Genomic DNA, 11,831 nt, shown 5'->3' with positions numbered 1-11,831 from the left:
TCTGCGTCACAACAAGTCGCTGGCAGAGAGAGACGGAGAGAGAGAGAGGAGGAGGAGGAGGAGGATGAAGATGGCGTCTCTGGCGGCTTGATACACGCTGGCGGTCGCTCAGATTGAAACGGCAAAAGGCAATCAGTGGCGTTGAGGTATAAGAAGAAGGTAAAAAAATCTAAATTCAAAAAGGAAGAGAGGCGCAGAAAGCACGGACGCGCGCTGGCTTACGACTTGCTCTTCCTCTTCCTCCTGACTGACACTTGCACGCACGCACACGCAGCCAGCGGTGAAGGTGATGAGGATGAAGATGAGGATGATGATGATGAGGAGGATGCACACGCAGCTTGGCCGCGAATCGGCGTGACCCGGACGGGAAGGACGGAAGGAAATCGGACGGAAGGAGTTGGACTCGACACAAGGTAGGCAAGTTTTGTTGCTGGTCAAAGTAAACGCCAGCGGCAGTCGTCATGACAAGCAGCTCGCTCGCGTGCACATGTCGTCTTCTTGTTCACCTCAAACCCCCCCCCCCAAAAAAAGGGGGGGGGGGGTAGAGGCGTTTAACCTCACTGACGACGTATCCAGCAAGGAGAAAGGAAAGGAGAAAAGGTGGTGGTGGTGGTGGGGGGGGCTTTGGAGGGAGGGGGGGCGGGTGGCGGAAGGGGGGAGGGTGTGTAAACACCTCCTCTTCCTCTTCCTCCCGGCCATCTCCTCTCGTCATCCAAGTGTTGAGCGCATAAATCCCATTTTTCACATTTCTGTGTGTGTGTCGGTGGGGTGAGGATGGGGGGAGTGAGCGAGGGCGATGATGTGCTGGCCAGATGGAGCGACGGGCTTCTCTACCTGGGCAACGTCAAGCGAGTAAGTCTATTTTTTAAATTTTTTTTTTTACATTTGCTGTGTGACGCTTTGTGTCAATCATTGTCCGCCCCCCCTCCCCTGCCTTCCCCCCCTCCCCCGACCGACCGACCGACCTCAGGTAGACGGCGTCAAGCAATGCTGTCTGGTCAGATTCGAGGACAACTCCGAGTTTTGGGTCCTCAGAAAAGACATCCACTCCTGTAAGGAAAACTCTTCTCAGCTCTTCACGATCAACTCCAAGCTCAGACGAATCCGTCCGTCCATTTCGTTTCGCACCTGTCGACTGAAATTGACGTCAGCGCGCCGCCGGGCTCGCATTGTCAACATCACGTGACCTAAGAGGTCAACTGTGATTTTGCCAAGATGAGCCCGAAGGCACGTAGATGTTCATTTGAGTCGACAGCAGAGGGCGCTGTCAAAATTGCTGAGCTGGATGAAAATGGATGGCTTCATTTTGGTGCCATCAAGGCTCTTTTTCTTCGATTATTGCCTTTGGACTCGTGGGGGCATGGAAAACATTCTCGTAAAGAAAAACTTGGAACTGTTTGCTTAAAAACACGTTTTCCACTGCTTTATCCCAAAACTTTTTCCAAAGGGCCGTGGAGAAAATGCACAAAAAGATTGTTAATGATGTTTTGCTCCATTATCGACAAAAAAAGATCATTATTCCTTTGAAAGAAGAGTTTGTAATTTTGAGGCTTCGGACCGTTTGAAGTTAAACAAAATGATTCATCGATTATCAAATAAGTTTTCACTTCATTTGCTAATCAATGAGATGCCGATTAATCGTCGCAGCTCTTATTTTATTGCGCCCCCCCTTTTTCCTTCTTGTCCAGTTGCAGTCGGCGGGGAAGAAGTTTGCTGTATCTGCGAGGCTCCGCCTCTTAAAGAACCCCTTGTAAACTGTCTGAAATGTCGTCACGGTAAGGACGAGCACCTCATCACGCACCGTCAACTTTCTCCTGCTCTGACCTTAAAGATTGGACTCGGAAAAGGAAAATAAACAAGGCGCTGTCATAAATGATCAATGTGACATCCCACCCTGACCCCCCCCCCCCCCACCCCTCGCCCTCCCCTCACATCTCCCAATGCCACCGTGACTGGAAGGGAAACCAATGACATATTTCCCGCATCAGGTTACCACGCCGAGTGCCACACGCCCAACATCGAGCCCGAAGCCGACAGCGAGTCGTGGATTTGTCGGCAGTGCGTCTTTGCCGTCGCGACCAAGGTTGGAACGCTCCTCTCGCTCATCTTGAAAAAAAAAAAAAGGACATTTTGAGAAAGGAACGAGATTGTTTTAAAAAGTAGAGAAGACAAGAAAAAGTGTGCGTGTCCAATAAAGCCCCGCCCCCCTCTCGCCCCCCCCCAGAGAGGCGGTGCCATCAAACGTGGCCGCTTTGCCCGCCTGATGCACTTCATGAAGCTTCGGCTGCCGTATCAGCTGACGTCGCTGGACTGGGACGCGCAGCATCTGTCCAATCAGCAGCAGTGTTACTGCTACTGCGCCGGACCCGGCGAGTGAGTGAGCCCAACGCCGTCAAAAGTCTCAAGGACGACGTCACTGACGGATTGTTTGTTTTTTGCCGCGTGTAGGTGGAACCTGAAGATGCTTCAGTGCGCCAGCTGTGGCCAGTGGTTCCACGAGGCCTGCACTCAGTGTCTCACCAAGCCTCTCCTCTACGGGGACAGGCAAGTGCGGCGGAATTCGGACCAGCTGGACGTCCATTTTTGGGACGGGGACGGGGTGTTGACAAATTTTAGGAATAAGGCTGAAGGTTCTAGGCCGGAAGGCGACAGAGCTTGCGGCCCAAGGGCGGGGGACTGACCGGCAAAAAAGGGTCAAGATTTTGGGAGATGTCGTTACAGTCGTTTGGACCGGACGGGCTCGCCAATCGCAAAATCTACGGATCGTTAATTGCATTGGAAAAAAAAAAATGTGAACACTTGGCTGCAGGCGGCGTTGTGCGTCTCTTTCAGGCCGGACTGCCACTTGACGCATCTCAAAGCAATTTGAAACGCTTTGTTGACTGGCATTCGGCCACGCTCAAGAACGCGTGACGTCGTGTTAGCGAGCGGCGCTTCCGTCGCTTGGGCGTCTTTCATGTTCAGAGGACAAAGATGAAGGCTTGCATCTCTCGCGCCGAATAAAACAAAGCCATCTTGTAAGTTGTCATTAGCCAGCTGGGTTTAACACCCGCCTCGACACGACGTTATTACCCGTGCTGTCGGGGAGGGGGGGTGCGCTTTTGATTGACAGCCAGTGAAAAGGCGAGCTGGCGTTTAGCTGCGACATCTGCCAGGCAGGTGATGGAGGAAAACGGAAGCCTGCCTGCGTCCTCATGTGGAATCGTAAACGTGCACGCATGTGATGCATGTTACATTTGCACCCCCCCCACCGCGTGACCTTCAGCCGACTGATGCAAGACAATGTTGTTGCCATGTCAACCGAGATGGCGGGTCGGCCGCACAGCAGCGACTTGAGCGATCTGATTGTGTTCGGCGGCAACGCGTCGATCGAACAGCCGTTCGGCGTCTTCTCGTTCTTTCCGAAGAGTTGTTTTCAGCGACAGCGAACACGCCGCGTCGTCGTGCAAATTGGTGAATTTGCCAAAACCGAGTCATGACAATATTGCGCTTGGCAGCACTCTGGGCGGGCCGTGCGCTTCCCACCCGGACCTTCGGTCAAGTCCCACTTGAATGAATCGCCCTCATAATACGATCATTTATGACACCACGGCTGGACAAATAATGAACAGAAAGACGTCGGATGACCGAGCTTCTCTCGAAAGGTCCGTCTTGAAAATATCCTCGCAAGTGTATCTGCAATTAAATTCCCTCCTTCGGCCATTGTGGCTAAAAAAAGCAAGAATATATTTGAGATTTTTGATTCCTGTTTGTACTTTTTTTTTTTTTTTTTTGGGTCTCGTCGCAAAGCTGAGTCAAATGCTGTCTTTGCCTTTTTTTTCAGGTTTTATCAGTTCCAGTGCTCGGTGTGTAACAAAGGAGCAGAAACGGTCAAAAGACTCCCCATGACCTGGTGAGGGTGTCAAATTTGCTGACTTGACAATCCGGTCCGAAGCCGCTCATGTCCTTTCTTTGTTTGCGCGGCAGGGTGGACTTGGCCCACTTGGTTCTGTACCACCTGTCCCTGTGCTGCAAGAGGAAGTACTTTGATTTCGACCATGAAATCTTGTCCTTCGCCAACGAGAACTGGGACTCGTTGCTCCTGGGCGCGGTACTGTCAACGCTCCGCTTAAAAGTCACATGATGAAATCATGCAAAATGCTGCAGGCCGTTTTTTGGTTGTTGTTTTTGTTCTTGCAACCGAGACTTGACGCCCATTAACTGTCATTAAAGTCAAATTCAAAGCATTAGAAAAGTGCAAACTTGACATCATCTGGAAAAGAGATTCAAAGAAACATTAAAAGATGACGACCTGACCTGTTTATTACTTGAATTTGAGAGGAAGAACATTTTTGGACAAAAGTGTGACCTTCCCAAAAATGAATGGACGTCCTTAATTGGGAACTCACAACATTGATACAGAATCAATCAGGAGCTACTAGGTTAGGCTCAACAATTATGAAAAAAAAATATGAATCACGATTATTTTAGTAATAATTGAAATCATGATAATTCAAATGATATTTTTTGGGGGGGTACAAAAATATAAATGGAAACAATATTAAGACAAATGTATTTGACCTTTTATTTTGAATTTAAAAAAACAATTGAGTATAGTTTCCTTTTACAAACAAGCATTTTACTTTACTTTATACACTTAGTCCGTATAAATTGCCAAAGAACGATTGGAAGAGCTAAATAATTTTAACAAGTTCAATGGAATTTGATTTTCGTCTGCGTTAAGCGTTTTGACTTTGGTTTGCGCAGCTCTCCGACACGCCGAGGCAGGAGCGATGTCACAACCTCCTCAACGCACTCAACTCCCAAAAGGACCGGTGAGATGTTTTCAAATTCATTTATTTTTTGAATAATTTAATATTTAATTAATTCAAAAGGTTTTGAGTGAAAAATGAAACTGAAATCATTAGATTGTCATTTTAGAATAAAATGATTATTAGGGCTGCGATGCACAATTCTTTGAACAATCAATTTAAGTTGGATTCCCAAAGACAGATTTAACACATTTTAACTATTCAACCAATTCCGAAGCATTTCAGTTCTGAATTTGACAGAAATCATAACAAAAATTGTCACAACCTGTTTCTTTGCAGCTTTAAATCTAAATCTTGGCAAACTCAAAAGCTTTTTTTTTTTGCACAGATTTGTCTCTGGAAAAGAAATCAAGAAGAAAAAGTGTCTTTTCGGGCTTCAGGTTCGAGCCCCGCCACCGCTGCCGTCAGACTCGTCGCCGCTCATCACCGAGCCGCCCATCAACATCTCCCACCGCAGAAGGTCAGCGTCATCCCGACCGCTCGCAGAACTAACAGCGAATTTTTTAATCCAAGTCACATTTTGACCAACACTTCAAAATGGCGGTTCGTCGGCATTTGGCGTCTGATAATTTTGTGAAAAGGTGCAGAGTCTCGGGAGCAAAGTAAGGCCACTTCATACAATAGCAAAAGACAGGAAACTAAATACAAGTTTAAAAAAAAAGGGTTTTAAATTGTAATTCTTTGCACCCCCCCCCCAAAAAAGTTGAGTATTTTTGCCCAAGCTTTTTTAGGCCATAAAAATACCAAATTGGTGCCAATGACCCCCCCCCCTCCCTATTTTTTTTTGTTTTAATCTTTCTTAAAAGATTTGTAAAAGGAAAAAACAACACACAATTAGGCTGGCCAACGTTGGGCCACGTATTGATCGTATGAAGTCAGCGCTCCCTCTAGTGGCCAAACAGCACAAGGACATTTTCTGAGGGACTCCAACGCTGAACAGCATTTACTGTCTCATGACAAAGTAAGACGATAAAAAACTCGGATTATGATTATTTTGAAAAGGGTTCCGAGTGGTCCACTTTGTTCAGCGTGCGCCGTTCGTAACTTTGAAAACATCGGCTGTCGATCCCGCCGTAAAGGAGAGGCCCTCTTCATGTTTGGGTGATTGATACACAAAATGTTTTTTGCTCTTCTTCTTTGCCTCGCCAACATCTCATTTGCATAATAATGAACGTGCGTGTTGATGTTTTTTGATTTGTCGTGGTTTGCGTTCCAGCCCGCTGTCGCTGGCGTGCCAGAGGAGGCTGTCTGGGCCTGAGTCGCGCAAATCAAAGCGTCGCATCATGGAGACGCAGGTCAGTGCCCGAGCTGTGCAAATAAGCCGTCAATCAGTCCAACGCTGCTCGTTTCTTAGCTGACGCTGCCTTCAAAGTTTGTTCTCATGAAATATATATCGGCTTACATGACAAAATCAATAAAATCAGCCCGACCGGAGAAGCTGACGAGTGACTGCTGTGGACATTTTTTGTCATCAAGCGTTTACTGCCATCGACGAATAAATGTGATTTTTCCCAGAAGAAGGCGTGGCACACGTTTTATATAAGCTGCGGGATGGTTTGAGCCCAAACGTGCTCAAACGTTGTTCAACTCGCATCATAAAATGAAATGGTCACTTTTTGTCGCCGCTTTTTGCTTTGGCCTTGAGCCGCGACCTTCGTGAGCAACGGAGGTCCACCGTCCCCGCATTTCCTTGAACGCAAATGTCGACCATCTTGCTTTGTCTCTCCTGTCCAGGCTTGTCCGGCCCCGGTTTCGTCCGACGCCATTGAGCTGCTCCCATGTTGCCATGGTTACATGGGAGGGGACGGCCTGTACGCCCCCGCCAAGACTGAGGAGGAACTCCATCTGAGGTGACGCACGTTCTTTTTTTGTTGGTTTGGCGGCCGAGGGTTGAAGGGTGTGGCGTTACCCGCCCGGTGCATTCTGGGATCATGTTATTGCTTTGAAAACAAGTTTTGAAATGATTGTCTAAGTGACGTACCCTCTTCAATTCAGAGAAAAATAAATAAATAATAAATGCTCAATTATTGAAGTCGCTCAAGTTTGAAAAACATTTCTGCCGATTTTTGTAGTTCTTTGATTAGCAAAAACGTGCAGTTGGACTGGAAAAGTCAAATTTGCCAAAGTAGTTGTGGTGAAAGGTCAGGTGTGAGCTCGGATGGCGTGTCATTCGTCCATTTTGCTTTCCCTTCCGCAGTTCCCCCCCGAAGCGGATGTACGCGCTCTACCACACGGCGCTCTCCAGAGGTCTCCATCCCTGCAACAGGTCTTTGCTCTTCTACCATTTCGACATTCGCGCCCATACGACGTGCAACACTTCATCAAATTATCCGCAACTACGCGATTATTCAAAGCATCCGCAACGATTTTGGTCACTTGTTCATCGTTTCCAGACCTTGTTGAACTTCAAATTGTCCAAATCCTCGCATTTTCAGCCTGTGGGCAGAAAATATTTTCCAATTCCTGCAATCCTCCACGTAAATAATTGGAATTAAAAAAAAAATAAAAAATCAGACATTTGCCCGCATCTGCTTTGACTTTGTCAAACTTTTGGTCTCTTTTCTGACCGAAGCAGAAAGTCGCCAGATGCCCTCGAGGGCCGCCGTCCTGCGTGTTTTTCGTATTTTTGTCCTGCAACACTACAGATTGAAATGATCAGGACGGTTCTCAGGCTTCTGCGGAGCGTTTTGATGAGCTGCGGTGCGATGTTGGGGGGGGGTGACCCTGGGGAAGGTTTTTTTTTCGCCGTAGTACAATAAAGCGTAATTGCACCTCCACTCCAGTAGTTGGCAGTGGCGCTCTCCTTACCCACCGAGTATTAACTCTACGGTGTAGGTTTGTTATGCAACCAAAATGCTATTATTTAGAGTTGCTAGGGGGGGCGTGATGGAGAAAAATTGCGAAGCACTGCCCTACTACATGATTTTGCGATGACTGAAGAATCCGTTGAACATTTCTTCAGAAACTCAACTCGATTCACGGCTTAGTTGTGGATGTTGTTTGACTCCTCCCCCAGCATGGACGACAGCTGTCGAGTCGCCCCGCCCTGCTTCCCGTACCCCCTGAACTCGGGTCAGCACCTCCACCAGCCGGGACACAAGCAAGCGGAAGCCATCCTGCTCCACGACTTGCCGCCGTACCCGCCGCCGGACGTGCTCGGCGGCGGTGACGGGGCGGAAGACGGACGGATTGCCAGGAGCTGGGGTGGAGGCGAAGCGGTGAGAATCCTGGCCAGACGCGTCACGCCGGACGGGAAGGTGCAGTACCTGGTGGAGTGGGACAACGTGGGCTTGTACTGAACTCCACGCACGGACCGGAAGGCGCAAAGACGACGAAAAGGTGGCAAAATGCAGCAGGTTGCGTTGCGCGCTCGCTAACACGTGCTTGTGCGCTGGCCGGCGACTCCAAAAGTTCCCGGGACGTTTTGTGGTGTTGCCTTTTTGGAGGCCGAGGCTCGTCCAGCCCGCCGCTGACGGCGCAGCAAGCGGGCGGCTCCACTTTCAAGCTTTACAAACGGCTCCAAACACGTCCGAAGCGGAAGCGGATGCGTCCGGTTCTTGTACAGTGGTGCCTTGAGCTGTAAGTTGAATTCGCTCCGGAAATACTCTCATCTCAAAACATCTTTGAGCCTCGAATTGGGTTCCAAAAAAAAAATAACACAAAATGTTGTCATGTGTTCTTTAAGGGTAAAAATATCCTTTTATGATATTGTACTTTCTAAAAACATGTCGTCATGACTTCATTTCATAGACAGAAAGAATTGAACAGTTTTTGTCGCACATACGTTTCACATGGCAACAACGGAGCGTGCCGGCGCGGCGACCATCATTCACACAAGATTTGATAAATAGCAATTCGAGTAAGCTGAGCGTATCTCCAACGAAAAAAATAAAAATAAGATCTCCGTCGCTGAGGTGCAGGATTCTGAATGCGATTTATGGACGCTTTGATTTTAAAGTGAACGTTTTGATGTGGTACGCCGCAGGTGGATCTTCTTTGTGACGTTGGCGGGCAATCGAGGCAGCCCATAAAATTGCGTTTCACCAGTCCCTCCCCCGGTAAAAAAAGAATAAAAAAAAAAAGAAAACGTCTGTACATGACGAGAAGCCGACGGCAGAGGTTTCATAATCAACTCATTCATTTCCAGCTGAGTTAAAAAAAAAAATATCTTTGACGTCTCGTGGCAGTAAATGAGTTAATAAACATTTAAAGCTCATTAACTGGCTAATTTCTTATTTACGTCTCCTCACCATAATTTCCGGGCTACAAAACACACTTGATCAAAAGTCGCAATGGCCAAATTAAGCCATAAAAACAAATTTGTTAACATACATTAGCCGCTTTGGATGATTAACCGCGGTAAGCCTAATGCCCCGCCCCAACGCAGCTGTAGTTGCAGAGCGGACTGGAATCTTTGTCAGACTTTCGTCGTCACGCAAGACAAATTCACGGGACCGTCGTCGCACGGTCGAGATGGCCGCATTTATTGCACTTCATCCCTTTGCTCCAATTAAACGTCATTTAAGATGCTGATTTTGAACCTCAATTGCTTCTTCACACAGCCACGCCGATCGCTTCAGTGTCTCTCTCTCTCTCTCGCTAACTCTCTTACTCTTTTTTTTTCTCGGCTTTTAGAAAAGCAGTGTGACTCGGGAGCCAATACATTCAATTTCAAAGACCCAAAAAGGACGCGTGAACCGGTTGTTTCGATTTCCTGAATGTGGAAGTCATAACTTGTGTTAACGTGTGAAATGTATCACATTTTGACCTGATCTGATGATATTGAACTTTTGTTTTCTCTTGTGCTTGTTGCGTACGTTTCTGACTGTTTGTCACGACAAGAGCGTGCTTGAAAAGTTTCAGAGTTTCTATTTTCTACAACAGCACTGTGTTTGATACGACACACGCAAAGTGGGTTGATTGGCGTTGCTGATCGAAACAATGGACAAGTCGTTTTCGTTCCAACACTGGAGACGACGTGACACTTTGCAGCCCCTCAAGTGACTTGGTAGCTTTGTATTAGAGACGGAAGAGGGGCCGCGATGGTGTTGAATGTATTTCAGTGTGTTTTCTAATGCTCTGTTTGTACCTGTCAAGTGCTCGTTTTAGGTTGTTCTCTCAAAAAGGAGGAGGGAGGGAATAAAGACAAAGATGTACTGGAACTGCTTTGGTTTGGGAGCATTCTGGTTTTTTTTTTTGGGTGAGATGGGCGATGGAAGTGCTGCCAACTACGAGCAGCATGTTGACGACAAGTGGCACTGTGATCAAGAGAGTGAGGCGCTTAAAAATGTTTGTCAACAACACGTTGTGCTTGGGGTTGCACCGCCAAATGGAGGTTTAGAGAAGGTTGCTGTTTTTTTGGGGTTTTTTTTTTCCTAAATTTCCTGCAAGGCCTTCCGATTCTTGCAAATGGGAAAGTGGTGGTTTGTTGCAGTTGCAAAGCAGACTAAATGGTGATGGATGAAGACGGGACTGATTAGGTGGCAGACCAGACAGAAAATAGTCTTCAACACGGAGTTGATGTTTGTTTTGCACGTCATTTGATCATGAATGGTTGACATATTTTTATGCCACTTGCTTTTTTATGGATAAGCAGCAGTGCTTAAAATCGCATTTTCAAAACTTTACTGATCATTTTAAATTTGAGGCCAAAACAGTGACGACATCCTTATTAATTTGTTTGCGTTAATTCCTGATTGTAGTCGAATTGTGGCTTATTTCACTTCTTACTTATATTTTAGGAGTTCAACCTGAAGGTGCTGTTGCTACTTTTGACCACCAAGTGGCGACGACACTTATTTTTTTTCAACCAAAACTCGATGCTGCATTTTGTTCCCATATACTCGTCCATGGGTGATTTATTTGGAATAATGATTGTTGGAGTTGAGGGGGAGGTACACGTATTCCTGAAACTGTATCATTCAAATAAATATATATAATTTAAACAAACGACAACTGTAAATCAAATGAAATGTGCTCGTCTCACCTGTTGAAGTTGCAGTTTCCCACGTCGACAGAATGCAACGTCCGCTCCCCCTCATAGAAAACGACGCCATTTTGGCTCTTCGGTTTCTTCCGCCGGATGCACTTCCGGTTTTCAGTCGGGCGCCCAATCGGAGGCAAGCGTGGCCTTTTGTAATGTCAACGTCCGCAGTACGCACAGTAAAATGCTTTTGAGTTTGTTTGGCAACTACCAAAGGTAAAGAAGAAGAAGAAGAAAGTGTCTTGCCTATGAGGATGCTTTGCTTCATTGTCTAAAATATAAAAGTGGTTTTCGATAGCAACATTTGGCGTTGTGTAAATTATGTTGTATTGTATTGCTATTTAGCTAATCACAGGGGAATATTAGTTCCTAAAACAATTTCCATCAAAAGAAAAGACACTTTCTACTGCGGAAGCATGCTGCTGCCACCCAAGGTAAAATGAAAGTTTAGTATGACATAATAACATGAGGTTTCGTGATAAGTCTGACTTGAGTACTCTGCAAAACAAAATGAAGCAATCCTTTTTGTGTCTTAGAAATCAAAATGACTAGCTATGTAACTGTGCTACTCTATGATAAAATAGGGGAGGGGTTGTAAAAATCAGGTTGAGTGTTTCAATAGGTCTAAGCTAAAAAAAAAAAAAACAACCAAAGGAAAAAACAGATACCACCAAAGGCATTCGCCAGTGACGTGAACTAGACTGTGTTGCTGTGTGTCGTTTCCTAAAAACAGAAGTCAATTTATCATAAACGTTAAACGTTCAAATGTGAAACGTATTGCATTAAAACATTTTTCAGACCCACTGTGGTGCCCGACAAAACGTGCTTGCGTTGCAGATTTTGTCCAAATTTACTCCCTATTTTCATTCTTCGGCACGGTCACGTGGTTGCTGTGCGTTGGCTGGCCTTCCCGCCCGGATGCGGCAGCCAATCCTAACGCCGTGGGGGCGTGGCCTGCCTGGAACCTCAGTGGGTTTCATCATAACGACAGTTGGTTCTCGTTCTCACCCACTCGTGCCCCCCCTCCCCTACACACA

General features: G+C 46.6%; 1 protein-coding gene across 1 annotated transcript; it reads left to right on the top strand.

The window, feature by feature from the left end:
- On the top strand, positions 1-9,187 carry phf1 (PHD finger protein 1). Its single transcript, XM_088307428.1, has 16 exons — positions 1-159; positions 275-413; positions 774-852; positions 971-1,052; positions 1,689-1,775; positions 1,989-2,083; positions 2,225-2,373; positions 2,449-2,544; positions 3,824-3,892; positions 3,967-4,090; positions 4,747-4,814; positions 5,140-5,271; positions 6,028-6,106; positions 6,546-6,661; positions 7,009-7,077; positions 7,828-9,187. The coding sequence occupies exons 3-16, from the start codon at positions 775-777 to the stop codon at positions 8,108-8,110; spliced, it is 1,527 nt and encodes a 508-aa protein (XP_088163554.1). The 5' UTR covers positions 1-159; positions 275-413; position 774; the 3' UTR covers positions 8,111-9,187.
- Positions 9,188-11,831: the final 2,644 nt, after the last annotated feature.

Source organism: Idiotropiscis lumnitzeri, chromosome 10 (genome assembly GCF_059441095.1).
Source record: "Idiotropiscis lumnitzeri isolate Australia: NSW breed Sydney's pygmy pipehorse chromosome 10, RoL_Ilum_1.0, whole genome shotgun sequence".
In the NCBI taxonomy this organism is placed as follows: Eukaryota; Metazoa; Chordata; class Actinopteri; order Syngnathiformes; family Syngnathidae; genus Idiotropiscis; species Idiotropiscis lumnitzeri.
Note: the sequence above shows the minus strand (reverse complement) of the source record. Positions and strands in the feature narration are given on the sequence as shown.